The 25,792-nt window shown below is 38.4% G+C and overlaps 1 protein-coding gene across 1 annotated transcript in view; it reads right to left on the bottom strand.

The window, feature by feature from the left end:
• CNTNAP2 (contactin associated protein like 2) overlaps window positions 1–25,792 on the bottom strand; it is a 1,004,683-nt gene that overhangs the window by 79,527 nt on the left and 899,364 nt on the right. Inside the window, exons 17-18 of the mRNA XM_018075661.2 lie at window positions 4,484–4,702; window positions 1,686–1,922 (exon numbers count right to left, since the gene is read on the bottom strand). Of these exons, the coding sequence (XP_017931150.2) occupies window positions 1,686–1,922; window positions 4,484–4,702 (456 nt within the window). The remainder of the gene's footprint in view (window positions 1–1,685; window positions 1,923–4,483; window positions 4,703–25,792) is intronic.

The following is a 25,792-nucleotide window of genomic DNA, read 5'->3' as shown; positions in this document are numbered from 1 at the left end:
CAACACACAAAACACTAGAAAGTGAATTCAGTGATTATGGCATAGCAGTAATTCTCCTCTACCATAGCTGCATTAGTGAACAGAAATACTAAATATGCATTACCATTATTCATGATAAACCATTTGCTAAATTAGTCAAAATCACAGTATTCACATTCTCAGGAATTGCTGTATGTACAGTTCTGAATGTAATGGACATGTTTTATTATTGGTTTTTGAAGTAACACAGCATTGTGAAACCTGATGAAATTCCTGCATGCAAGCACAGTGGAAGCCATTACGTAGAAAAGCAGCTGCTTCCCTTCTGCTGCACTAAAAATACATCATATTTATTGGAATTTATAAAATAATCATGCTAGAGATTCATCAGAATATCTGGTGATGTGAAAACTATCCCTTAGCTTTTGGAAGAGGGTGATCCAATCTGTGAGCAACACCAGCAATAGACAAAGCTTTGCTATGATAAAATGAAAGGAAGCTGGATATACATGGATATAAATGAAGGTGGCTGATGTGTGTCAGGAGAAAACACAGTCCATAACACAGCATCAGGCAAAAAGATTGCCTATTTATGTCATAAACTTGTTTTCCTCTACGTGTGGCTCAAAGGGAGCAGGGTATGGATATTTATAAAATAATTCTCAGATTTTGACTTGGAAAAAAAAAGATATATTAAGAAAGAGTTGGGAACCAGAACATCAGATGACAGGCTCTGTCCCCTACTGCTAAGTCAGCTTCATGACGAGACTTCAGTATCTGGTGACAAAGCCTGCCTGCAGGATTCCTGGTACAGAGGGGAACATAAAAACAGAACAGTTTCTGAGGCTCTAGATTTCTTTAACATCATGGATACTGATGAGAAGAGCCTTTGATTTTTAGTTGAAACTCTAAGAAAGCTTTTAAAATAACTAGGAAAAGCAACAGATTTGATGGTCAGAACAAGAAAAAAAAGTGGAAATAAATTAATACTTTAATTCTCACTTTTTGATTGTTGTATCTCTCTTTCCTTTTCTCCTTGTCTTTCTTTCTCATGCAGACCTGTGTGTCCATAGTAAATTGGTCTCTTGCAATAATTTATTTTGAAAATTGAGAACATAATTTAGGCATTTCCAAAGGACTGACTTAGATGTGGGAGGTCTGTGCCTTCCCTTACCCTAGTAAATTCAATCTCTAACTCAGTTTGAGCTACTAAAAGACTTGTTCTGGTTATGAATGGATACAATTTTTAAGCCAAATGTTGGCCTCCCAATACTTAAGATATTCAACCCAAACCTCATACCTACATATCTTCAAATACATTTCTGAATGACTTTCTGAGCTTTCGTTTAAATCCATGTGTTTTCTAAAGAAGTAACTATGACATTGTGCTAGTTGGAATTTATTGTTCAACAGCTCGAGGCTGTGGAATACGGTCTGCCAGATTTGCTGTTACTATAGTCATTCCTGATGCATTTTGTTGTTGTGTTATTTGATTTAAAGAGGTAACATATAGTCCTAATGAGAGATGTGTTTTTAAATAGTCACATTTAAATCCTGGGTGTATAATTTGACTTGTTAGCAAGAAGTATTCAACAAGATTTACTTGTTTAATTAATAAAAACTGAAGCATCAATTCTATGGTGTTTTTTTTTTTTTCTTATGCAAATAGTTCTCTCATACTCTGCCTCCTGCACTAAAGCATTTACCTTTTATGCAAAATGGTCCATCGTAGGCAGTTTTGGAGCAGTCACAGGAGTAGCCGTTGTATTTCTCGACACATTTGCCGCCATTTGCGCAGTACATCCCATAGCTCGTGCAGTGGCCGGAGCAGCCAGGCTTCACCCCTGGAGTGACTTTTGCTCTCTCTTCCAGGTCCAGTGTCACCCCGTTCATCCTTAATGAACGAATGCAGCCTAGGAATCCTCGCTGGCCTCCTGCAGCACCTGAGAGGGAGTGTAAAACTCTGAGACAACACTGAACAGATTTTATTGTTGCTTTACATGAAATATCCTGCTAAGCTTGTGACAACAGCTGGAAATGGTAACTTCTTTAAGAGGACAAGGAATTATCCTAATGACAGTACAATCAATGAAACCTAACCTTTTGATACCATACCATAAATAAGCATAACTAGCAGATTTTTTTAGCAATAAGTGTTTGCTTTACACTGAACAGACATTTGAGATTCTGGCCCTACACTGCAAGATTTCACTTAATTTCAACTTCAAGATTTTTAGAGATAATGGTGGAAGAAAAGGTCTTGGCTGGATTGCTAAGGTATAGCCTTTCTCTCCATATAATTAGTGATGACCGATGCTAATAATAATGCCATAATATGCTTTGCAGTGTTACATTTTTCAAAGCCATAATGGGCAAAGAAGAAAAAGATTCGAATCCCCACTCTCAGTTACCATAGGAAAAACAGATGTTAAATTTCAAGCAACGTCAGGTACACTGGTTAGTTGTCTGAACATAGAGTAAAGAATGTAACGCTCAAAAGCTATGCTTGAAAGTCTGAGTGGAGACAATTTTTCATAGCAGTTAATAAGAACTGTTCTTCTTTATCCCTAGTAAGCACTTGCTGAAAAATATGATTTCAGCTAGGAAAGTCATATCTGAGGCTGGATTAGAAACAACAATGAAAAAAAGCAAATTAAAAAATGCAAGTAAATAACAGTGAGTGGCTGGCATCCTTTCTGCTCATCTCTCCTCCCTTTGATTACTGCAGTGCCTCAGGTGCCGAAAAGTCCCTGAGGAGATCTGAATGCTCCTCACCACAGAGCACAGAGGCTGATATTTATCTGAGTCGGAAAGAGGGCTAAATATGAACCAGAGACAGCCACCTCAAATCAAGTGCTTGTAATTGGATGACTTGGACTGGAGGAGGCAAGGCTTGGTCTCTGCTGAGTGCACAGGGCAGATGGAATTCCGGTGTGATTCTATTCTATACAAACTCATATACACTGCAGTGATGAAAAACCTTCTTTCCCCTCTTGGTGACTGTCCTAGCCCCTCGGACACAAAGTCATCATACCTAAGACTCTCTTGCTGGCCCAAAGAACAGATTATTCTACAGATTTATTTTACAGAAAGCAGAACAGGAGGCACTGAAACAATTCTTGTTTGATATTACTCTCCAGGGCCTGATGTTCAGGTGTTCATTTTGGGCACTCCCAACTCAAATCCACTCTAGGTCGGTCTCTGGGTAAGGTTTAAATCTGTTCTCTCAGAGGTGTGCTCCAATCACCAGGTTATATGGAATAGATATTATTCAGAAAGAAAAAAAAAATCTGTTGCAGATTTTGACATTCATGTTTTGGTAATATAGGTACTATATATTTCAAGACATTGCTGGTGTTGCAGTCAATTCAAAACTAACAAATAAAATCATCATTATTAGCAATTCTCAAAGAACTCAGACTGGGAAAAAAACCCCATCTCTTCCTGCTTTCGGCAAAAGGTTTGGTATTTCTTTTAAAAGGTTAAGGCTCTCTCTTTTAAACAAGCTTCATCTTTCAGCTTATTTTGAAACTGCCTTTTATGGACATCATAGCAGTAAAGGAGAATCTGAGCTTGTAAATAACACCTGCACATCTGGTGACACATTGCACACAGTTTGCAGTGGCACTGGGCTGATTACTAAGGCAATGAAGGCTTTAAACATCATTTTAATTCATTTGTTTTGTTGAATGCTGACTAACACAGGGAAAAAAAATAAGACATTTTTTTCTTTCCCCCTTCCCTCTTCTCCTGTTACAGATTTCTAGAGAGGTATGAAAGTGCTTCTTTACTCAACATTTCATGGAGTTCTAATTCCAGCTAATGACACTTGGCATGTCGGCGCTTCGCAGCCCCAAGGCTAACAGAGAAATACAAGTGCTGCTGCAATAATCTGCCCAAAATGTAGTGGAAACCAGTAGCTCCAGAAAGCAGCTGGACTAACTTGTTTCCAGGGAATGCATTTGTGTAACACTATGTAGTGCTTTTCTACACTGAATGGGCAAACAGCCCATGGGACTAAAGGGAAAACACCGCAGTGAGAGCCGTGAACACAAAGGGATGGACAGTGATCAAATCTAAAGAGGCTGGAAGTGCTGCCAAGGCTAGGATGGGCACTGCAGGCACATGCAGTCCTGTCAAGGCTCTGCAGAAGTTCTCACTTTCCTAGTGAATAAGTTTGCATGTCTGGTAGAGGCACTTGGTAAAAAATAAGTTTGGCACTATGGCCTGCTGGAGGTACTTTCAGCTGGGAGCTGCAGGTGGAGAAAGACAAAACTGACAAATTTCCAACACACAATATCAGTCTCTTAGTTAATCTTTGTACTTATGGACATGCTTGTCTTTTCTTCCCCAACCCCCTGCCCCAGCTTCCCTTCCCACTGCTGTCACGCAAGAGCTTGAGGAGCACAGCTTCCCACATTAAACCGACTGCTGCTGGCCAGACTCAAGGCAAAGAATGTCCATCATGTGAGAGCAAAGCCTGGCTACCCACTCTGCATCTTACCAACATAGAGCTGGCTGTACAATTCCAGTCGCGTGTGTCCTTCTGTTGGTGCTTTCCGCACCTCCAGGGGTAACTGGTCTACCTGCAGGCTGGCTTGTTTGACATTCCTCTCAGCATTGACCCGATGCCACTGGTCATCATTGAGCTGGCTGGGAGATCTAACGACAATTTCCACCGGCCCATTTCCGACATCGAATGAAAAGGAAACCTCTGTAGCAGCTGAAATATCAAGGAAAAGGTGTTTACAATTTGTTTGCAACCTTACATTGTAAACACATTCACTTATACTGCCTAAACAGTAAGGAGTCATATTGAGTAGAAATATGTATTGTAAAGTCCTCTTTCTGAATTTATAAGCACATTCAGTTCCTTCTAATTTGAGAAGGAGTTAGACTTTTAGAAGAAAACATCAACAGGCCCTAAACAATAATCTTTGATCCCCACAGCTTTCCAGTTTCCGATTTTTTTTTTTTTAGGGAACAAGCATTTTGATTAAAAATGGCACAGAAGTCTAAATTTTTTTTTATTTTGAGAGGTAATTAATTTTTACAATGAACTAATAATGCTGTGGTTATGACCTATGTGAGTTTTTATCGCTAAAAAAGGAAATGGATCCCTAGTAGGCCCTACAGCGCTCTGTTTATAGTGGATGATTCAAATCAAATTTAGAAACTTTGCAAATGTCCCTTAGGCCCTATTAAACACTCTTTTGGGTCATCCTTAGCAAATATATACTTGATACTTATTATTAAATGGTGAGTGTGATTAATAATATCTAAAATATTTTGGAATCAAGAAATATAATTTTGACTTTCCTACTTATATTTACTTTGTATAACTTGGGGCTGAAAATTATACTCTGATGGTAAAACACCAGATGAAAGGGTTAACAGACAATGGATTATCCATGATAGCATTCACAAAGGAAGATACCAGACAGAAGTAAAAAACAACCCAGAATTCTGTTTAATTTGTTTTTCTTACATATAAAATAAAAAAGTCAGAGCTCCCTTTTAATTCCTCTGAAAAATCTCAGGTGCCCAATTATGGTCTCAGTGTCCAGTACAGCTGTGGTTTCTTGTTTGGTTGAATTAATAAAATACTATTGTAAAAATCTTACTCAGTTAAGCCATTGAATTGCGATAGAAGCATCACTCCATGGACATTACTACTAATAATACTGATAAATAGTGGGAAATATTTTTGTACATGGCCTAATAGATTTTCATAAGGTTATGTCAGACTTAATTGACAGCATTTTTATGAAATTGAAAGGATAGGAATAAACTTTTTACAGGGAATGTTCTTTCAAACTACATTTATTATATAATTGATTTTTTTCAAAATTGGCTACTTCTAAAAGAAAAAAAAAGCTGTTGTACTTTCTGTTCTCTGCTGAATAAAATAATTTAATTTCTTGAATGAACTGCCTTTCATAAACCATGAATTTAGTCTGTTTGGCCTTTTGCACTTAACAAGGTACAAAATTTTTATGAGCCATTGCTTGCTGTTAAAGAAATAAAGATGTTTCATTTTAATGATGTTTTGTAACTTCAGCAGTTCTGCCAATAAACTCAGGCAAATTAGGAATTGGAGTAAAACCTCTCCAGTACTTAAATTGTATGTCGTGTTCAAGTCTATTTTCAAGGGAGTGTGTATAATTCTCCTTTACTTTTTGCTTTGAAGAACTGCTTCAGATCTCTTCACCGTCAGGCTTAAATTGCTTCCCAAAACCTGTATGTCTACAAGACTGTAAAATGAGAAACCTTTAACAGACTTTTGCTCTTATTCTGAGGCAGATGATGACATTGTTAACATTGCTTGTGGGTAACTTGACCGTTACTGCACCCAGGATTTTTGCAAACCTCTAGAAGAATGCTTCTTTGTTTGCAAACTCTTGGTCTTCTGGATGGAAGTATCTCTATTTTTTTAAAGGAAGGTTGTTCTTCTTTTAAAAGGGAAAGTGTAGAGAACTGGCAAATAAAGATGTTTCAAGTAGAAGTTCTGTACTTGCTTCGTCTAACTTTATGCATGGCTTTAAGCTGAAATTTGTATCACAGCCTAAAAGACAAACAATTAAATTTGTGCTTATTGGAGTACATTATTCACTTTGAAATGAGTACCATTTGAATAAATTAATATTATATTTTTATACTTAATCTTATAGTTAGGGAAGGAAAATAATTTCAAAAAAATCTGTTCATGAAGGTCATTTTCAGTGCATGTACCTTACTGATGTGCTGAAAGTTAGAGAAGACAATACAGCATCTATGGACTGTCCTGATCCTTCCACAACCAACCTAAAAACATGATTCTCATACCAAAAGGTAGGAAATTTATTTGCTAGATTGATGGACTGAAAAAACATGAAACATGTAGATGAAAAGAACTTTAGAGATGGGCAGAGTGTATCAGGGGTTAATTATGCTGATACTTTTGGTCTGCGTTTGGCCCCGCCACCTGTGAAAGTTTTGCTTCTTCTCTGCCAAGTTATGGGAAAACAAGCACTGATAAACAGGAAAGTCGTCCTTGAAGAGAGCTTCTTGTATAAACTGTTTTAATTGGTATTCTGTGATTGGCTAATTGTCCTCCAAGGTCGCTTGAAGGAGAAATTGAGGAGGAGGAGGAGGATGAAGTAGTGCCCCCAGACTCAATTAAGAAAGACCCCCAAAGCATACTGCACGTGCGTGAGGGGATTTCCGAAGTTCTCGCGCATGTGCAGAAGAAACGGGGGTTATGCACTTACATAACTGGGAGGTGGGACTGACGGCCTCTGGCTGGGCTGTGCTGGCCACACCTGGGAGGTTGTGGTCACTCAGTAAATTGTATAAAAGCAGATAGTGCTCTCTTGGCAGGGGCTAACTTTACTTCAAGGACAACGTTGCCTTTTGGCGGGGACACCTGCCCATTTGTGAACTTACTGACATTCCAAGGATGCAGCTTCTGCTCTGGGTAATTATAGGCATGCTAGGTCGGTAAGATAACTTTATGGGCAACAGCTGGGTAACTGGAGAGGTTGTGCTGGGGGCTTATTTCTCTCCTCCTTCCTTCCTTTTGGGTTTGTTCATTTTGTTGGCCACTTCTTGGTAATAAATATTGGTTTTTGTTAAGTTTTTAACAGTGTCTGAGTTTCCAAGCTTCAGTATGTCTTGAACCCTCCCTAATACAGCAGAGGCTTCATGACAGGATGTCTCGTGTGCAAGTTATGTTGCTGGTTCTGACTCTTCATTCTTAGTTCTATTTTCAGCGTATGGAATAAGGATGTTTTCCAGCTGGGGACATCTCTAGGTAAAATGACAGGCACTTGTACCTTAATAGAAATGGATGAATATCTGACCACAGGCACGTTAGTCAGAAAATGAAGACAAAAGAAATTGTACCACTGCCCAAAATGAGACAGGTTACCTGGTGACAACTGACAGGGAGAGGGCTGAGGTACTTAGCTTTTTCTTATCTCAGTTTTCATTGACAATTGCTTTTCCCACATCTTTTGAGACTGAATCTCAAGGCAGGGACTGGGGGAATGAAGAGTTCAAGGCCAGGTTGGATGGGACTTTGAGAACACCATGCTGCCCCCCCTCCTCCTTTTTCCTCTACCCCAGCTTTACTGCTGAGCAAAGTGTTGGCCCTTTGGTCAATGATCAGTCGTCCTGGCTGTGTCCCTTTCCAATGTCTTTGCTACCCTCAGCCTCCTGACAGGGAGAGACAAACCTTTGATGCTGTGGAAGCACTGCTCAGCTATAGCCAAAACACTGGTGTGGTATCAATGCTGTTTTAGACACAAATCCAAAACACACCACTACATGGGCTGCTGTGGAGAAAACTGACTCCATCCCAGCCAGAGACAGTAAAATATCAAATTCGTTCAGGAGTTCAGCTCAACTACTTGTGCTGAGAAGAGTAGCAATTATTTAGCTTTTTTTCCTATTTTGTACTTTTCAGCTTCTCTTTGTCTACACATACAAACTTCTTGGACTCAAATACATTGTTGGTTGCTGTGACAGTGGTATTATTCTGTCAAATGTTTGAAGGGGGTGACTAAAATATATCTAAGATCCATGTAACATACATGTACATATGTACATATTTATCTGCAGTGACCAACTGGACCAGGACAAGATTTTTTTTTCAGAAAGATACAGAAAATGAGCTGCACAGGTCCCAGAGATTTGTACTGCTCAGTCACTTTGTAGCTCATGAAGTGAGTTTTTCTAACGATGATTTTATTTTCTATTCTATCGAATACAGTAAAACTCAAACCAGTTTTTCTAAGAAATGAGAATAAGGATCAGACTTTGAACAAATGTCTGAAATTGCTACATTATGATATTGAAAAAAATAAATGTGGGTTTTAAGTTATTCAGTCAATACAAGGTTTTGTGATGGAAATTTCATAATATTGAATGAGGGTGAATTTTTTATGTGCTCCTGCTACATATATTCACTCAGTAAGCTGAGGTTTGTGGCTTAGTTTTACCCTTTCTGTACCTTGTGCAATTACATATAATTAAATCTGAACACTTTCCTTTTATTGATTCAATTTTCTAAGGTCTCAGGTCATGGTCAGCCATCTGTTCAGAACACAGAAGAGCAATTTTGGCAAAAAAAATGCCCTTCTCACTCTTTGTTCTGTGTTCTTGTTTTTTAGCTCTATTCAGATCCCATCTTAAATCCGTGAGGTATTTGCCCATAAAAAGGAAGGGATACAACTGAGCCACTGTGTAGGATGAGCTGGCTAGGCTGGACAAGTGGGATAACAAGAACCTATGAAGTTCAACGAAGATGAATATAAGTGCTTGCACCTGGGAAGACATAATCCAGGACTGCAGCAAAGACTGGAATTTGCCCAGCTGGGGAGCAGCTCTGTGGCAGCGGACCTGGGGGTCCTGGTGGACAACAAGCTCAGTATGGGTGAACAGTGCCATGCTGTAGCAGAAAAAAACCAAGTAGGATGCTTGGTAACATCAACAAGGACATCACCAGCAGAGATAGAGCAATTATTTTCTCACTCTTCTCAGTGCTTGCCAGGCCACACACGGATGTACAATGTTCAGTTTCAATCCTCACTAGACAAGAAAGATGTAGACAGGCTGGAGAGGGTCCAGAGAAGGTCCACAAAAATGATCAAAGGACCAGGAAGCCTATTCTACAAGGAAAGGCTGAGAGAACTGGGTTTGTTCAGCCTTGAGAAAGGAGTCGTGGGGGACACCTTCTGACTGTGTTCCATTTAAAGGGTGGTTACAAAGAAGGTGGAGACGTCCTTTTTACAAGAAGTCACATGGAAAAGATGAAGAGTAATGGGTAGAAGTTACTCCCAGGGACATTACGATTGCACACAAGAAGAAAACTTTTCAAAATGAGAAGAATCAGCCACTGGGATAATCTCCCCAGAGAAGTGGTAGGTTTCTCAATATTGGACACTTTTAAGATTCAGCTGGATTTTGTACAGGGACATCTTGTCTAGACTGTGCTTTTGTCAAGAAAATTAGACCAAATGATTCTTGAGGTCCCTTCTAACCTGGTATTCTACGATTCTGTGATTCTATGACTGCACTGTCTGTAAGATTCCATGTTTCTTGAGTCCTTTGTTTCAAGGCTTTCTGGTAGATATACTTCAGTTACACACAAGTTCTGAGGGTCAGCTTCGAGGGAAGTAGCATGCACCGCTGTGTCCTTTGCCATGCAAAAGGTCAGGTTAAATGAACTGATAGACTTTTCCGGTATTCAAAACCTATGACCAGCTTGATCTCCCACTTTCCTTGAACTCTTTGTGTTGCAAGTATCTTTTCTCCCTGCTATTTTCTAATTTGATTTTGTTGATATATTTCAAGCTACGATCTCTACCTATAATGAGGCTGCCAGCAAAGAAAGAGATGTTGATGGATGGTTGGATACTCAGAAAATGCTACACAGTAGGTGGAAGCTCTTATAAACTGTGGAAAAAAAAAGGAAGAGGGATTATAACCCTCCTCACAGCCAGTTTTTTTATGCCCATCTCTCTATTTCTCTCCTTCTGCCCCATTATCCTTCCTCCAAAACATGTTTTCATCTCCTCCCTTGTACTTTGTTTCTCTTACCTCCCCTGATGTATTTTTATACCCTTCAAATGGGACTTACTGATGTTTTAGTTGACTTACATCAAAGGGAATAGTATCTAACTTCTTTAGGATCCTTTTGAAATCCAGTTCTTAGAACATAAATGCCTTGTTACAGCTAGAATCAGAGCTCACTTGTTTGGCTGTAAAACAGTATACGACGATAAGCTATAAACTGTAAACTAAACATGCCAGACAGATATTTGTTCTGTGAAAACAACAGCTTGAAAATATTCTGTCTCTGTAAGGGCAACATCTGCCAAATTTCTTGGACAGTTTGTTTGTATATACACCTCTGATGAAGGGCTCTCTGATTAAACCAGTAGACAGAATTCAGTGAAATAACTGCAAATGAATGAAAACTTAATCAAGAGATAGAGATGCTAAATGTAGAAACATAGAGCTAGTGGTCTACGTATTTTTATATGAAATCCATCACTACAGTCAAAATCAGGTCTCATATCTATAGTCACTGGAATCCTTCCCATTGCCTTTAGTAGACTCTGGATAGAAAAGAGGGCTTTCTAGGATTTAAAAGCAATTTTCTTGTCCACCTTTCACACTTAGCTGAGTTTAAAGACAGTTTTACAAAGTCATATCTAAATTACTTTCCCTGGTGCCCTCATTTGCACAGGGCTGAGAGAGGCCGTGCCAATGCTGACATGGAAACAGCATTGATAGGTTGCTCCTGGCTGCTGAAAAGAGGTGGAAAGGGCTACAGATGGTACCCTGAAGTGCCATATTGGAATAGAGGACCTGCTTTAAGGAGGCCACTTCTCAAAGGACACAACTAAAAATTAAAACTACCAAAGCAACATAACTGAGAGAAATTGTTGATTCCAAGTTGCTTGACTGCAATACAGAAATTAGTGCATAGCTTGGCTGTCTGTTAATAATCAGGTAGTTGTCTAAAATCATGACCATATTTACAATAATTGGACTAAGCATCTGGATGGTTTCATCGTTTATCTAATTCCCAAATGAAATGTCCATTTGAATTAATGACCAAAACCATCATTCATTTGACCAAATGAGAGTGCACATCTATGCCCAAGACTGTAGTGATCCCTGAGCTAAGTGCCAAATGAACTAGCTCTGGAAGCTGCACAGCTGCATCAGCATGATGCTGTGCCAACAGTAATTAGTTCTAATGAGAGACTGTACTGCACCTAGGATCAAATCCAGCATTGCTGAGTGCTGATTAATGTGGACATGCTATCTTTCTTAGAAATAGCTCAATTATTTCTCTAATGTGGAGGTTCATTGTACAGGCTAGACACACTTTATGTTTTCCTGTAGGTTACAAATAAAACAAAGAAAAATCATGCAACTTTATACTCTGTTGGATCTTATGCAATCATTTGTGTGTCAAGAAGGAAAAAAGGGTGAGTAAAGCTACTGCTTTGTTTTAACATTATTTAACACCCACTTCTCATGTAATAAATCCATCCACAAGATACAATATAAGAACAATCGAGGCTCAGTGTCTTTCTAAACCTTCAGAACAACCTGATATTCTGTAGGTATGAACAATCCCTCTGATCCATCATCTGAAATTTTTGAGCCAAGTAATAGACAGCCCTGCCAGAGGGAATGCAATACTGGATCTGATGTTCTCCAGTGTAAGGAAGCTAACTGGGGACATCAAGATTGGAGGCAGCCTGAGCTGCAGTGATCACGCATTGGTGGAGTTTGCAGTCCTGAGGGATATGGGTCAGGTAAGGAGTAAAGGTAGGCCCCTGAATTTTAGGAAAGCAAACTTCCAGCTTTTCAAGGAGTTAGTCAATAGGATTTCCTGAGAAACTGCCCTCAGGGACAAGGGAGAAGGGCAGAGCAGAGCTGGCAGACCTTTAATGAACTCTTCCACAGAAGGCAAGAGCTAGCCATCCCGAGGAGTAAGAAATCAGGCAAGGAAGGGAAAATATCAGCATGGCTGAGTAGGGAACTGCTGGTCAAACTAAAGGGAAAGAAGCAAATGCACAGGCAGTGGAAACAAGAACAAGTAACCTGGGAAGAGTATAGAAATGAAGTAGATTGTGCAGGAAGAGGTGAAGAGGGCCAAGGCAAAGCTGGAACTGAATCTGGCAAGGGATACAAAGAATAATAAGAAGTGTTTCTATGGTATGTTAAACAGAAAAGGAAGGTCAAAGAAGGTGTACCCATCCCTGATAAACAACGCTGGAAAACTGGTAACAATGGATGAGGAGAAGGCTGAGGTACTCAACAACTTTTTGCCTCAGTCCACCACGTCAACCTCTCTTTCTGCACCTCTTGAGTGGATGGAGAGTAGGATGGGGACTGGGAAAGCAAAGTGATTCCCACTGTAACTGAACATCAGGTTTATGACCCCATGAGGAAAATGAATGTACATAAGTCTATGGAACCCTATGAGATGGCTCCCAGAGTCCTGAGTGAATTGGCTGATGATTAGTCAGGCACAGTTTTCTCTTGGCGAAACCATGTTGGCTGCCTCTAATCACCTCCCTGTCACACATATGCCTTGACATAGCTTCCAGGAGGATCTGTTCTATGATCTTACCAGGTAGACAGTTGAGGCTAAGCAGTAGTTCCCAGGGTCCATTTTTTACCTTTTTCCAGTTACTGGGAACTTTGCCTGAGTGTCATGATATTTCAAATATCATAGAGTGTAGTTTAGCAACTACATTAGCCAATTCTCTCTGGACTGTGAGGTGCATCTTGCCAGTCCCATCAATGTATGTTTGTTCAGCTTTCTCAGGTGGTCTTGAACCTCAGTTGGGTTGTGATAAGAGAGACTTTATTCCTCCAGTCCCTGCCCTGATGTTCAGGGACTTGAGATATGTGGGAATAGAGATTACCGTATGTATTGATAAAATATTACTTCCCTGTGAAAAAGGAAGTACAGCGACTGCTACTAGCATTAACGTTTTGATAATATAACTGTAAAGTTAGTTTGAAATATAAGTGATTTCAGAACTTCTGTAACAGTATTACTGATTTCTCTCAGTGAAATTCTTGTTGCCTGGAGGAAGTATTTTTAAACACTTTTTACCTTCAGTCATAGGAAGTCTAGAAGAGTATAGAAGTATAGAAAGAAGAGAAATTAACCTCTAAATGAAAGGTAAAGGAAGGAAAACTTGCATAGCAGAATGGCTGTAACCATTAAAGATTTGGACAAAATTATACTGTAATATATAAAAAAGACACAAATAGTAATCCAATGATTTTTTTTTGGCAAAGATTAAAGAAACTAATTTATGGTAAATAGAATTTATTAAATTCCTGAGCAATTTCATTAGGAATACATAACTCTTCAGAATGTCTGAAGCCTCTTATGACCTTTTTAATGTGTTTTTATCTTGAAATTTTCATAGTATCCTGCACACCAAAGAAAAACCCAAATGAGAATGAAAAATAAAGAGAAAGGCTTTGTTGAATGCAGGAAAGAGCACCCCCTAAAGTGTCTATCCTTCTCATGTTTTTGATCCTCACTTTCTCCACGGTTTGGTTTGCAGCCTGAAGGCACTTGATTCAGTCTCTCCTGTGTCCAGTATCTACATCTGGTAGCTGTAAAATTGCAGCGACCTTTATTTGCAAATGGACAGGGAATTAGATCTACTGAGAGACGCTGGCCTGATTCAGCAAGAGCTGTTGTTTTCTTATGCATATGACTATGTTTTCACATTGTAAGACAAGATTGCACACATTTAAATTATTTTGCTGCCTGTTTAAAAGGAGTGAACTTTAGTGCGTTATTATCCTTCTTTCATGATACTCTAATATCTTCTTTCTAGTAAGATTTACAACTGGACAGGTAATTTCAATACTTAGACAAATAATAAGTCTAAATCCTAGCTCTCTGTTTACAGGAACCGAGCCTCTTTGGATTAATGGGAATTAAATATGTTACTATCATTCTTTCATCATCTCATTTTATGACTGTTCAAATATATTTTCATGTATCTGGCTATCTGACTGAATAGCTTGATGTTTTTTTGTTCCTTCATTGCCTATGTTGGATTAGACTCCCTCAACTATAATAACCTTTGCCTATTTCATCCATGCTGAGCCTTGAAATTCATTACCCTCACCTGTGGTTTTAATCTTAGATATTCAATATATACTGACTGACTCATAAGTACTACAATAAACTGCACACAGGCTACCTGAAACTGGCTAAATGCTCTCCAGGTGCAAGGTAGTAAAAAAAAAAATGGTCCTGGCTTTTCTCACCTTGTGGACAGACATCAGTTCCCTTTCTCCTGACAGACAAGCACTTGCACATATAATTTGCAATATTTTGGAAAGACATTACTATGCTGTAGCTCAATATGAAGGGAAACCAGAACTCAATATAGTACCTTTCTCATCATGAGTAAACATCTCTGTGAGGACAAAGATAAGGAGGGATTTGATTTTGGTAATAACTAAGTTATTTTTATCTCACTTCAAAATAATCTCAACTACTAATCAACCGATGAAACATAAATACCAGTCTTCTTACACAGTAGATTAGATTGCTTTGGGGGACAAAAAAAGTTGCATTAAATGAAAGTACCAAATTTTCTCATGAAACATCATGTAAAGGCCAAATATGCCCTAAGAAGATAATTATTTATTAGCATTATTTATTAATTACTTCAGTTATGCTAATTGCACTGCAGCTGTCTTGAAGATAAGCACTTAGAAACAACTCTCATACTTTTATCATTATATTTTAGTTGATGCAGCAATTTTCAACCATGGGCACTAAGAACAAAAAAACATTAACGGTCCTGCATAAACAGGGAACCGAAACAAAGACATGTGAAAGGACTTGTTTAAAGTCAAACATCAGATGGTTAGAGCAGGGCTTGAAAAATACCTACTTGCTTTAATTCTAAGGCAATAAAGACAATTTCAGATAGATGTTACCTTCCATTCAGCCAGACCTTTTCCAATAACTACTTAGCTGCCTGGAAAGAAGGAAGGAATGGGAGTGGTGACTCACTGAAGGTCTGTTGATTCATCTCATGAGAGTAACTAATGCTTAAAATAATACAGTAGCAATACCTTCTGGTCTCTTTTGTGAGAGATGATTCACACAAAGGGAACTATAGTCAGTGCACTGAGTAGAAAAGCAGAGGAGGTGTGTGTTTTCCTGTCTGTAATGGGTTATAATATACTTCATTATATCCTTTTAACTGCCATACTTTACCATGAAACTGAACTGATCCTATGCAACAGAAGGCACTGCAACAAGGGGAAAGCAATAGACATCAGAACAGAGCTCTCCCATGCAGCATATAAAAGGTTTGTGTAACTGGTAGTTATTTTTTGTTGGATGAAAGGCAAAATAAAACTGGGTGGTAATGTCCATGAAATCAGATTATGTCTGAGCATGATAAAGCAACAGAGAGATTTTTTTTGAGAGGAAAGAGTGGCTTCTTTTATTATGAAAAACTGCTATGAAGTTGTCACAGTTCTAAAATTGCTGAGCAATGGGTCTGAGTGCTTACAAGCAGATACAAGGATATCAGTCCTCCTCTCAATTATGTTGCATTTGAATGTCATAAAAATAAGCCAAAATTGTAAATTGTGCGTCATACTAAAAGTAGTATGAGCCTGGTGCAGGCCTGAAAACCAGACATCAAGACACAGTTCCGTGATGTGCTTTAAACAAAGCACATTCCCTGTGTCCTTTTCTTCCTTTTATGTTGTGCTTTCCTTATTCTGTAATTTGTGTATTAGCTGTAGGTTCTGCTGTAGGCTGTGGTTAAGACTTGTAGAGGTTTTTAGGTGCCTGAGTGGTAGCTACCCAAACACTTTTACATTTAGTAAGGTCCTCGTGGTGGTATGAATTTCTTGATTTTTCTACCGGGCCGTGTAAGTTTTTGTCAGTTAGTGCCTATTTTATGAGCAATTTTTCATGGCTATTTGTTTCTCTGTGGCTATCCAGGGGTCACCATCACAGTAAGGACCCTGTTGCACTATGCTCTGTACTACCACAATAAAAAAAGGCCATCTAGAAACATGACTCAATTTTATTTTTAGTGTAGTAACTCTGTATATGAAAAGGGTACATGTGAGGGGTCAGGGTAGATGGGCCCAGCTAACTGTGGCTTCCTTTTATCAAAGGTTTTAGACAAAGATTTTCTACTTTGGAAAATATACTTGAAATAATTTACATTTGCCAACATCCAGGGTAAACCCCTAAAGTTGGAAGAAGATATCTTTGGTATTGTCTACTTTTTACTCTACAGCAGGAAAAAATATCTACCAAAAATACAATCCAGAAGTATCATGAAATGGTAGAGGAGAGTGGAAAACAGAACTGACTTGTTGGAGGTAAAAATATGTTCTTAGACTTCATGGTAATCAGGGGCAGAATATTTGATTTAGTATGTGATTGAGGGACCTGCCTGGTTTAACCACCTTATGTTAACTATTTTGCTTGACTATGCATGAGTCTCAGGAAATGTAAAGTCAACAGGAGACTTGTTCTTATTTCCTACTGTAGCAGTGGCAAAAATAAAAGGCTGAGTGAAAGGATTTAAGAATTTATAAAGCATTTGGTTTTAAGATTTCATACTAATAGAGCACTGTCTCAGTCCATGAGTTGAGACAAAAATCTCTACTTTAAAAACAAAATCAAGACATTTAGATCAAGAGGATCTAAAAAGTCTAAATTATGCAAGATAGTGTTATAGCAGCTGTATGATAGTAACTGCCTTCACATTCTTAAAAAATAGATTACTGTTTTATTAACTTTTAAACAAAATTTTACACAAATGGTTTTTCTTTCCTTTTAAAAGGTAAGAAATTATACATATGTGCAAAGTTTCTGAATGAAAAATTGGGAGCAGAAATATCCATTTTCCTTATCCTCAAAACAACCGTAGCAAGGCAAGGTAGAGAGATAGAACCTGAATTGAGAGTGGTTTAAACTGATACTTTTTTTAAACTACCATTTAAACCATGATGAAATGCTGTGAAGTGTTAGGAAAACCTGTGGCCAAAACTCTATATGAACATTTAGCATCTGCCATATTATAATGTTCTCACAAACACTTAAAGAGAAAATAATTATAGTTACTTGAATCAGTCTGTTGACGAAATTCGAATTAATCATCTGCATAAATATTTAATATACCATAGATACAACTGTATTATTATTAAAAACACCTCCACTTTCATTATATCTTATAATCTAGTCACAGAAAACAATTTTCTACTTTAAAACTGAATTGCTTTGGAGAAAACAATAAAGAATAATTTAGACTTTCAATAGGCTATCTAAGCAATTGCCAACACTTTACCTAAAAAGTTTAAAGAAAAAAAGTGGTTTTTAGAGTACCAAAACTGTTCAACCACTAAGAAGAAAGATCCTCAAAAATATCTAAATAATTTAGGGCCAGAAGATCCATTGGATTCAGGACACATAGCCTCAGGAAACAATGAAGCCTGTTTGGACCCTTTCAGATTTCCTCACTCATGGTATTTCAATGTATAGGACGATGTTGATGATTAGGATTAAATTTAAGTGTGACAGTGACAAGAGACAGGTCTCTGTGTGCATCCTCTCCACTCCTTTCTTTTCTGCTGTCTCTGATGGGCAAAGAGGTTTGCCCTAAGATAAGAACACCAGGTGGAAGTTGCAGGAGGAACTGTCTGGGTGCTTGCATAATTGATGTAGTTTGGGGATGGCGAAGCTGAGATATTTCTGATTGATTATGGTGCACATCAGCCTGCATAAGTGTAAAAAATCATGCCAGAGACTGGGCCAATGAGGAATATTAGTCTCCCAAAGCAGAAGGCAGCTTCCAGCTGAATCTCTGCCCCTGCAAGGGTGCATCCAGCCCAAAGATGGGGAACACTCACTTTGGAAGAGTGAGTAAAAGTGCTAAGGTCCGGTCACCTATGGAGATAAAATCCTAAAGTAGCTCCATAAGCTCTTGTTGCTTTGCAATTGTGAATTCTGCAAGGCCAAATACTGTCAACCTGTATGCTTCCACCTAAACCTAAGTAAAACTGTAGATCAAATGTGTGGCTAAATGGACCTAGTCACATCTAGACTTGGAGAAGTTTAGAAAACCAGGGGGTCTCACTGAAGCTTGTGATGCAACAGGAGGGACCATGACCTCGTTATAATATAATCCATTGGAATAATGATAGAGTTGTTGTTTAGATGCTGCATTGGCACTATTTAGATATTGTATTAGCAATAAATCTAATCATAATCATCCACATAATCACTTGTCCAACTTCTTGTGCCTGGCTGAGAACCTTCTCCCAATTACTGTGCCACAGCAAGGACTCAAGAGCAGAATGGTATGGGTGACAGCATAGTGGGGATCTGATGCAGGCCACCTGGTGGGGAAGAACAAGTGGATGAGACCTTCTAGAGGCAGCTAGAAGTAGCTTCATGTTCACAGGCCCTGGTCCTCCTGTGGGTCTTTGTTGGAGAGACTAAACAGTGGAGCATAAGCAAGTTTCCTGGAGAGCTATTGATGACAACTTCCTGGTGCAAGTGGAAGAGAAGCCAATGGGCAGAGATGCTCTGCTGAACCTTACAGTCAAAAAAGGAGAGGTTTGCTGGGGATGGGAAGGTTGAAGACAGCACCAGCTGTGATCATGAGATGGTAGAGGTCAGGATCCTGAGAGGAGGGAGCAGAGCAGAAAGAAGAGTCTTATGCAAGTACCTAAATGGTACTTAAGTAGGAAAAAGAAGACTAGGGAAAATATGGGCCCATTGATTGAGGCAGGGTACCCAGGGAAAAGGCTGTGGTAATAAACACCTTCTTTGCCTCAGTCTTTACTAGCAAGACCAGCCTTGCACAACCTGTTCGAGTGGATGCAGTGCAGGTTGGTATCTGAAACTCATGTGGGCAGAGAAAAGGAACACAGAGGGAACATCTGCCTAGTCTGGCCATGTAAAGTAGGCAGAGCAGTGCCCAATTCACTGAAACCAGAGCCCTTCATGTGCTATTCGGGTATTATAAAGATGCAGGCACATCTGGGCCTGTCAGAGGATACATCCTGAGGAAATTCCTTTGGAAAATTTCGTCTGGTATGGGCTGGACATGATTCCTGCTAGGTGGCAGGTGGATAGATATCTTTAGTATCAACATTTGGTACTGAGATACTTAAGCCTTCTGGTAGATCTGGCCTCTGACACCTTGTCTTCAAGAGGTGAAGTAAACCAAATTCAGTCATTACTATCAAAAAGAGAGGAAGTTTGTCCTCTTAGTTTTTGTGGAATGTGTTGTTGTTTCCATGTTAAAGCAGAAAACTCAGTGAGAAAACTGAGACTGTAGAAGTCAGCTGAGCTCAAAGTGGGATCCAGCTGCTACTTACTGCATGAACTAATGCAAGAAGTCACACAGTCACTTTGAAGAGTAGCAGGAAAAGAAAGTCTTTATATATCAGCATATTAACTTGAGTTCTACATGTGAATTTTTATGGAGAATTACAGGAAATTACAAAGAAAATGTAAACTAATGGAGTTACCATAGTTTAATGACTTAGTGACAAGATTTTACCCTGCAGTTGAGAAAGGTAAGAGCACACAAGAAGTCAGTAAGTGAAGCAGACATCACTGTCTAATGTGAGGCAGAACACAAAAAATATGAAATCATATAGAGGATTTAACAAAATCGACATAATGCACACCCTTCTTTGATTTAAAAAACCCTCTGATTTTTGGAAGAAGAGAATTGTTATAGATTTAGTATATTTGATTTTCTTCCAAAAAGAGCAAGAGATGAAAAATAGAATTGCAGAGATTGTTGATGACATGGGTAAAGTACGGGTCATCAGAAAATTAAAGGACCTCTAATTTGGTTAGGGTCAACTCATATTTAGTATTATAATGAATATCTTTGCACAAGAAGTCAGCATATTTTTTTTTCCAGTAACACAAGGTTGGAAAGGTCAGAAAATAATACATAATAAACAGTATCCCAGTGTGATCAGCCAGAAATTCCTAGGACACAATGGGCAGCCTAAGCATTAATTTAATTGTAGAGGGCACTAATAAACTATTACCAGAATTAATGTGGGTAGTTTTGACTACCTGTGTTTAAGAATGAAGAATTCAAGGTGCAATGAGTAGGAAGAACCTTATTAGCATAACCAGAGAACAGAACAAGAGAAAATATCTTATGGGAAGGAACCACGCAAGTTTATCTTGTTTAACACAGTAATTAAAAGCTGAGAGAAGATGTGATTGCACCATAAATATACAAGGGGAAAGAGTAAATGCTAAAAAGTAAAAATAATTAGTTCAGCCAAAGAACAATACTGAAACAAGAATGTCTGCCTATAAAGAAAAGATACAAATCAAACTGTTCGGAATGAGAAGAGTCTTAAAAAACAAAGGTGTGAAAGTCTGAAACACAGTTGTCCAGCCAGCAAAGATTCAAATTATTTTAAATAGAGAGCTGGATAAATTTAGGGTGATAGACACAGGTTATGCACTGTCGTTGCCTGTGATGGTGAGGATCTAAATTCAAGGACGCAGAAGGTTTGTTTCTGTCATATGCCTATAGCACCTGGCAATTTTGTGCAGCATAGTAAATGCTTACTTTCCATGGGACAAAGATCAGCACACATGAATAAGGTAACAAAGCCTATGTAGTTTCAGCATGTAGCAGAAAGTAGGCTGGAAATGAGGACCAACACCTGAGAAGAACTAGTGGGTGGTACTGCCAGTACAATTTGCCATGTGTTGCGTGTATTTCGTCCAATACAAATCAAAGCTAGGGAGAACTTTGCTTTTTGAATGCCAGCCAGTTCCCACCTTGAACTTTATGTGAGCTGCAACTGATTTATAAGACACTGAACATAAAATGACTGTTAAAGTGGCTTTTATGGCAATGAGAAAGGGATCCCATCACCCTTGAAAGAAGAAGGATAATGCTGAGGGGATGTGCTGTATGGCACTGTGCGGTGCAGGGCCATGAACGCCATACTGACATTGAGGCAAACCAAAGTAAAGCAACCTGTACCAGTTCTCTGTCAGAATCCAAGCTTCTGTAAGCAGCTAATTTCCCCACAGCCCTGTGCCTAGCATTTTCTATTGGTCAGTTTTAGCTTGGTCCCTAGCTGGAATGTTTATTTTCTGCCTTTGGTTTGCTCCTATAAGCCAGACTGGGCACCTATACCCAGAAGAAGAAGGTACAGGTAGAACTGGTCTTCTTGGATGGGACATAAATTGCTCTATTTGAATATCAGGAATTTCTGCATCACCTACCCCCTCTGAAATGGAATCTTATCTTTCAAAGAATGCTGCTTGCAGTTCTTCAGACTGTTTTTTTTGTTTGTTTTGTTTGTTTGTTTGAAACCTTCATTTTCCTGGAATAGGATATACGCAAATACTGCTGTAAGAACATTTGGGTCATAAATTTCCCTGAAGAAATGTAATGTTTTTCCATTTAATTTGATAACTTCTCATGGGCCGCTGGGATTAAGAGATGTTTCATTGTCCTATGCATTTTTTGACATGTAGCTAATGCAACATGTGTTACTACAGGGATTTTTTACAGAAAAGTGACCTTCTGCTAGGGAAAAAATGTAACAACTCAATTAAAAGAAATAGTGAAGGTTACAACACTTTCCCTACCCAGGTGAAAAATCAAGCGGTGGAAAATGTAAGCTGTATTTACTTTAACATATGGTAATTTGAGTATTATGTGGAAAACTCATTGATATGGTAGAATTCCATTTTAGGATGCCTCTGGAGAAAGAAGTGATGGAGTTATTAAAATTTGTAAGAAAATATATTAATCAGTCTTGTGTTAGAGCATTGAGTCTGAAGGAAAGAATGCTCTCTGCGTAGAAGCAAACAGCACTGGGAATCATGGTCCCTAGTCTGTCACTGCTTCTTGTCTGATTTTAGAGGAGTTACTTATGTCTTAACTGAGCAGCCTAGAAACAGCTAAACACCAGAAGCATCGTGGGACTTTTCATATGCAAATGTTAGGTATTAGAGTGCTGTCAGTATCCCTTGCCCACAGAGCAAGTAGACCTAGCCTGAAGCTATACCACTGCTCCCTTTAGCAAGCTACTCCACATAATCCCTTTCACAGCTGCCAAGTTCAATGATCACTCCTTGGGGAGACTTTTTGGGGCACCTAGCATTGCAGGGGTTATCAGGCAAGTGACCTCCCTGAGTGTAGTGATTGTAAATATTCCCGGCTTTCTACAATAAATTAATAAGAAAGATCCTTTCTCTCTTACATATTCATGCCAGGATCAAACACAAGCTGACCTTTATTTCTAAGCCTCATGTTTTTTTTTTCTGTTGCAAAAGTGACTTAGAATTGTAGAATCATAAAATCAACAGAGTTGGAAAAGACCTCTGAGATCATCAAGTCCAACCCTTGATCCAACACTGCCACGGTTATTAGACCATGGCACTAAGTGCCACATCCAGTCTCATCTTAAAAACCTCCAGGGACAGTGAATCTACCACCTCCCCGGGCAGCCCATTCCAATGTCTAATTACTCTTTCCATAAAAAATTGCTTCCTAATATCCAACCTAAACCTCCCCTGAAGTAAGTAAACCTGCTGTTTACTTACTTCAGAATAATAACAGTGAGACACAACTCATTTGTGTGCGTAAATTACTTGGTGATGCTGGGATGAGAGATGCTACAGAAGTGAGTAGAATGTCTTTTTCATTAGAATTATATAAGTGTCATTAAGAGAGTTTTCTGGAAACAGTGATGGTAAACCCTTCTTCCCAAATTCTCATGAATATGCTCCTTTCAAAATTTGCTTTCAGGAACACATTTTTTCCAAAACTTGGGATATCTCTTGAACAGAAAATTCAAATGTGATCTATTTGACAAACATCTAAGTTAGGAAATTGTTAGGTTTTTACAGTCATAACTCCAAGGTCTTTCACTCATATCTCATGAATTTACAAAACTATATAGGAAGACTCTAAAAGAGAAAACATCTTCTTTTTCTCTCTCTAAAATACAGTTTTAATTTTAAAAACATCTGGAAATTTTGACCACAGATGAATGGTTTCTGGAAGTACTGATTTACAGAAAAATTAATACCTTATTCAACTACCTCCTTTCTAAGCAGTCCTAGCTGTTGTCAGCTGACCAGCCAGCTATGAAAATAATAGGGTTCTGTAGATTTACTGGTGTATGTAAAAGTTGAGGCTTCAGGTAATTCTACATCTCTGTCAGCTGTTCCATGAATGGTGACAAGTACAAGCCTGCCAGAGGATTTTCTTGATAAATGGAATAGTTAAAGACTTGAGTCACATTCATAGTAGAATTATATCACTGTTTTTTTCTTGACAGTCTTCTTTTTCAGATGTTTGGAAGGGCTATTTCTTAAATCAGAGAAACATGTTCTTCCCTTTCTTCCTGTATTTCCCCTCTCCCCAGAGATGGCAATCTGGGGCTTTAGTGAAGGTGCATGAAGCTACTCTTCAAGATACTGCAAATTCTGCCTCTTTTTTTATAGGAACCTGGAGCAAATCTGTGCAGTTATTAGACCTTAAGACAATATAAAACTCAAGACTTATTAGACTCAAGCACAGAACACCAGTAAAATAATTTAATGAGTTTTCCTAGTAACAACTTTTGTGCTTTCCAAAGACTTGAAGCTAAGCTTATACATCACTAACCACATATTACAGGTACATACAGGTATTATACACATAAGGGAAGAAGAAAACAGAATTTGCACTGTCTGATGGCAGGATGCTGATTTAAACATTTTCCCTTTAGAATGATAAAAAGTGAAGAAATCGAGAACAGGCTGTTTGAAGTACAGCAGTTGCAGGAAATATGATGGTTATTATGTAAAAAACCTTTAATACAAAATAGCTGTTCTACCAGAGAATGTGATGGGTTAGTCAAAAAGCAGCTTGCCAATGGAAAGAGTTTAGGGATAATTCTGTAATTACTGTACTGACTTAATTTTGTGTTCCTATTGAGGGAGAAATTCACATATTAATTTTACAGGATTTCTGTAAAGGGGAAACCGACTTTTAGGAAGCAGCAGATTCTACTGTAAACTGTGTAAGAAACTTCTGAAATTCTGAAACTTTGCTTTCCATTTGAATGAATTCCAGAAAACCATAAGTACTAAGACTAGAATGAAACAAACATAAAAACTATATAAAACAAATGTTCATTAAATAAATGTGCAATTCAGAAGAGAGGATGAGTTTCTCTTTGTTACTAAACTCACAACATCCAATACTTTTTGAACACTTTTTTTGAGTCACTTTTTGAGCTGTGACTGGTAGAACATTTAAGTCACAGAAAGGCCTATTTTCTGGGGCTCTGAAAATTTCAAGCAATAGTTTTTGGGAAAGAAAGGGTAGAGTGAATGGAAATACATCGAATGAACTGCTTTGTACTTTATAGCAAAAGTTGACTTTACAGTCAACATAGTTTTTACCAACGTCTCACATCTGTTTTTACAGATGATATTTCAATTTCTGCCACTAAAAATTTATAATCTAAGGTTTAGATTATAGGACACAAGGAAGAGGTTGAATTCATGCATATGCCAGGTCACAGCAAAGTCAGTGGATCTCAATCACAGGCTTAAAGTTCTGTTTAACGATATTCTGAGTAAACTGCTACGTACTTTCTTGAACTGGTACATCTATTCAGTGAACAGTTGTATCATGATTACTTTTAAACTTGAGCTGAGTTCAAAAGAATTATAGTCACTGCCAACTCACCTTTATTCACTGTTATAGTCACCTTTATTAACTGTTACTGTCACTATTTAGCTAAGTGAACAGCATGGCTGATCTGATTACAATAGCAGAGACCACCTTTCATAACATAGAAGAGTCAGAAGCTCTGAAAATGCCCACCTCAGCTGATTAGAAGTACTATTTAAATTCAAAGGGAAATTAGAAATAGCTGCCACTTTATTACAAAAGGGCTCTGTCCCTTGTTAAAGCAATTAAGACTATCTCCTGTGGCTCAATAGGAGCTATTTTGATTTGCACTAATTGCAGATTAGACAAACTGGGATTAAGCAACATGAAATAAATTCCTTGTAGAAAGAAGGAAACACACTTTCACCCAATTGGAACTTGGTGTTTTATTCTTATCCAGAGGGAAAAATTTAGATTCATTTTGAAGGGGCCTTCTGGTGGTTTCTAAGTGCTGAAAATGGCTTTTTGTTTTAAAATTAGATGTGTGCATGTAGATCATATTGCATCTGCATAAAAGATAGATTATTTGGGGTCCAGAAGCAAATTCT

Source organism: Manacus vitellinus, unplaced genomic scaffold (assembly GCF_001715985.3).
Source record: "Manacus vitellinus isolate BGI_N305 unplaced genomic scaffold, ASM171598v3 scaffold_3_pilon, whole genome shotgun sequence".
NCBI classification, from domain to species: domain Eukaryota; kingdom Metazoa; phylum Chordata; class Aves; order Passeriformes; family Pipridae; genus Manacus; species Manacus vitellinus.
Note: the sequence above shows the minus strand (reverse complement) of the source record. Positions and strands in the feature narration are given on the sequence as shown.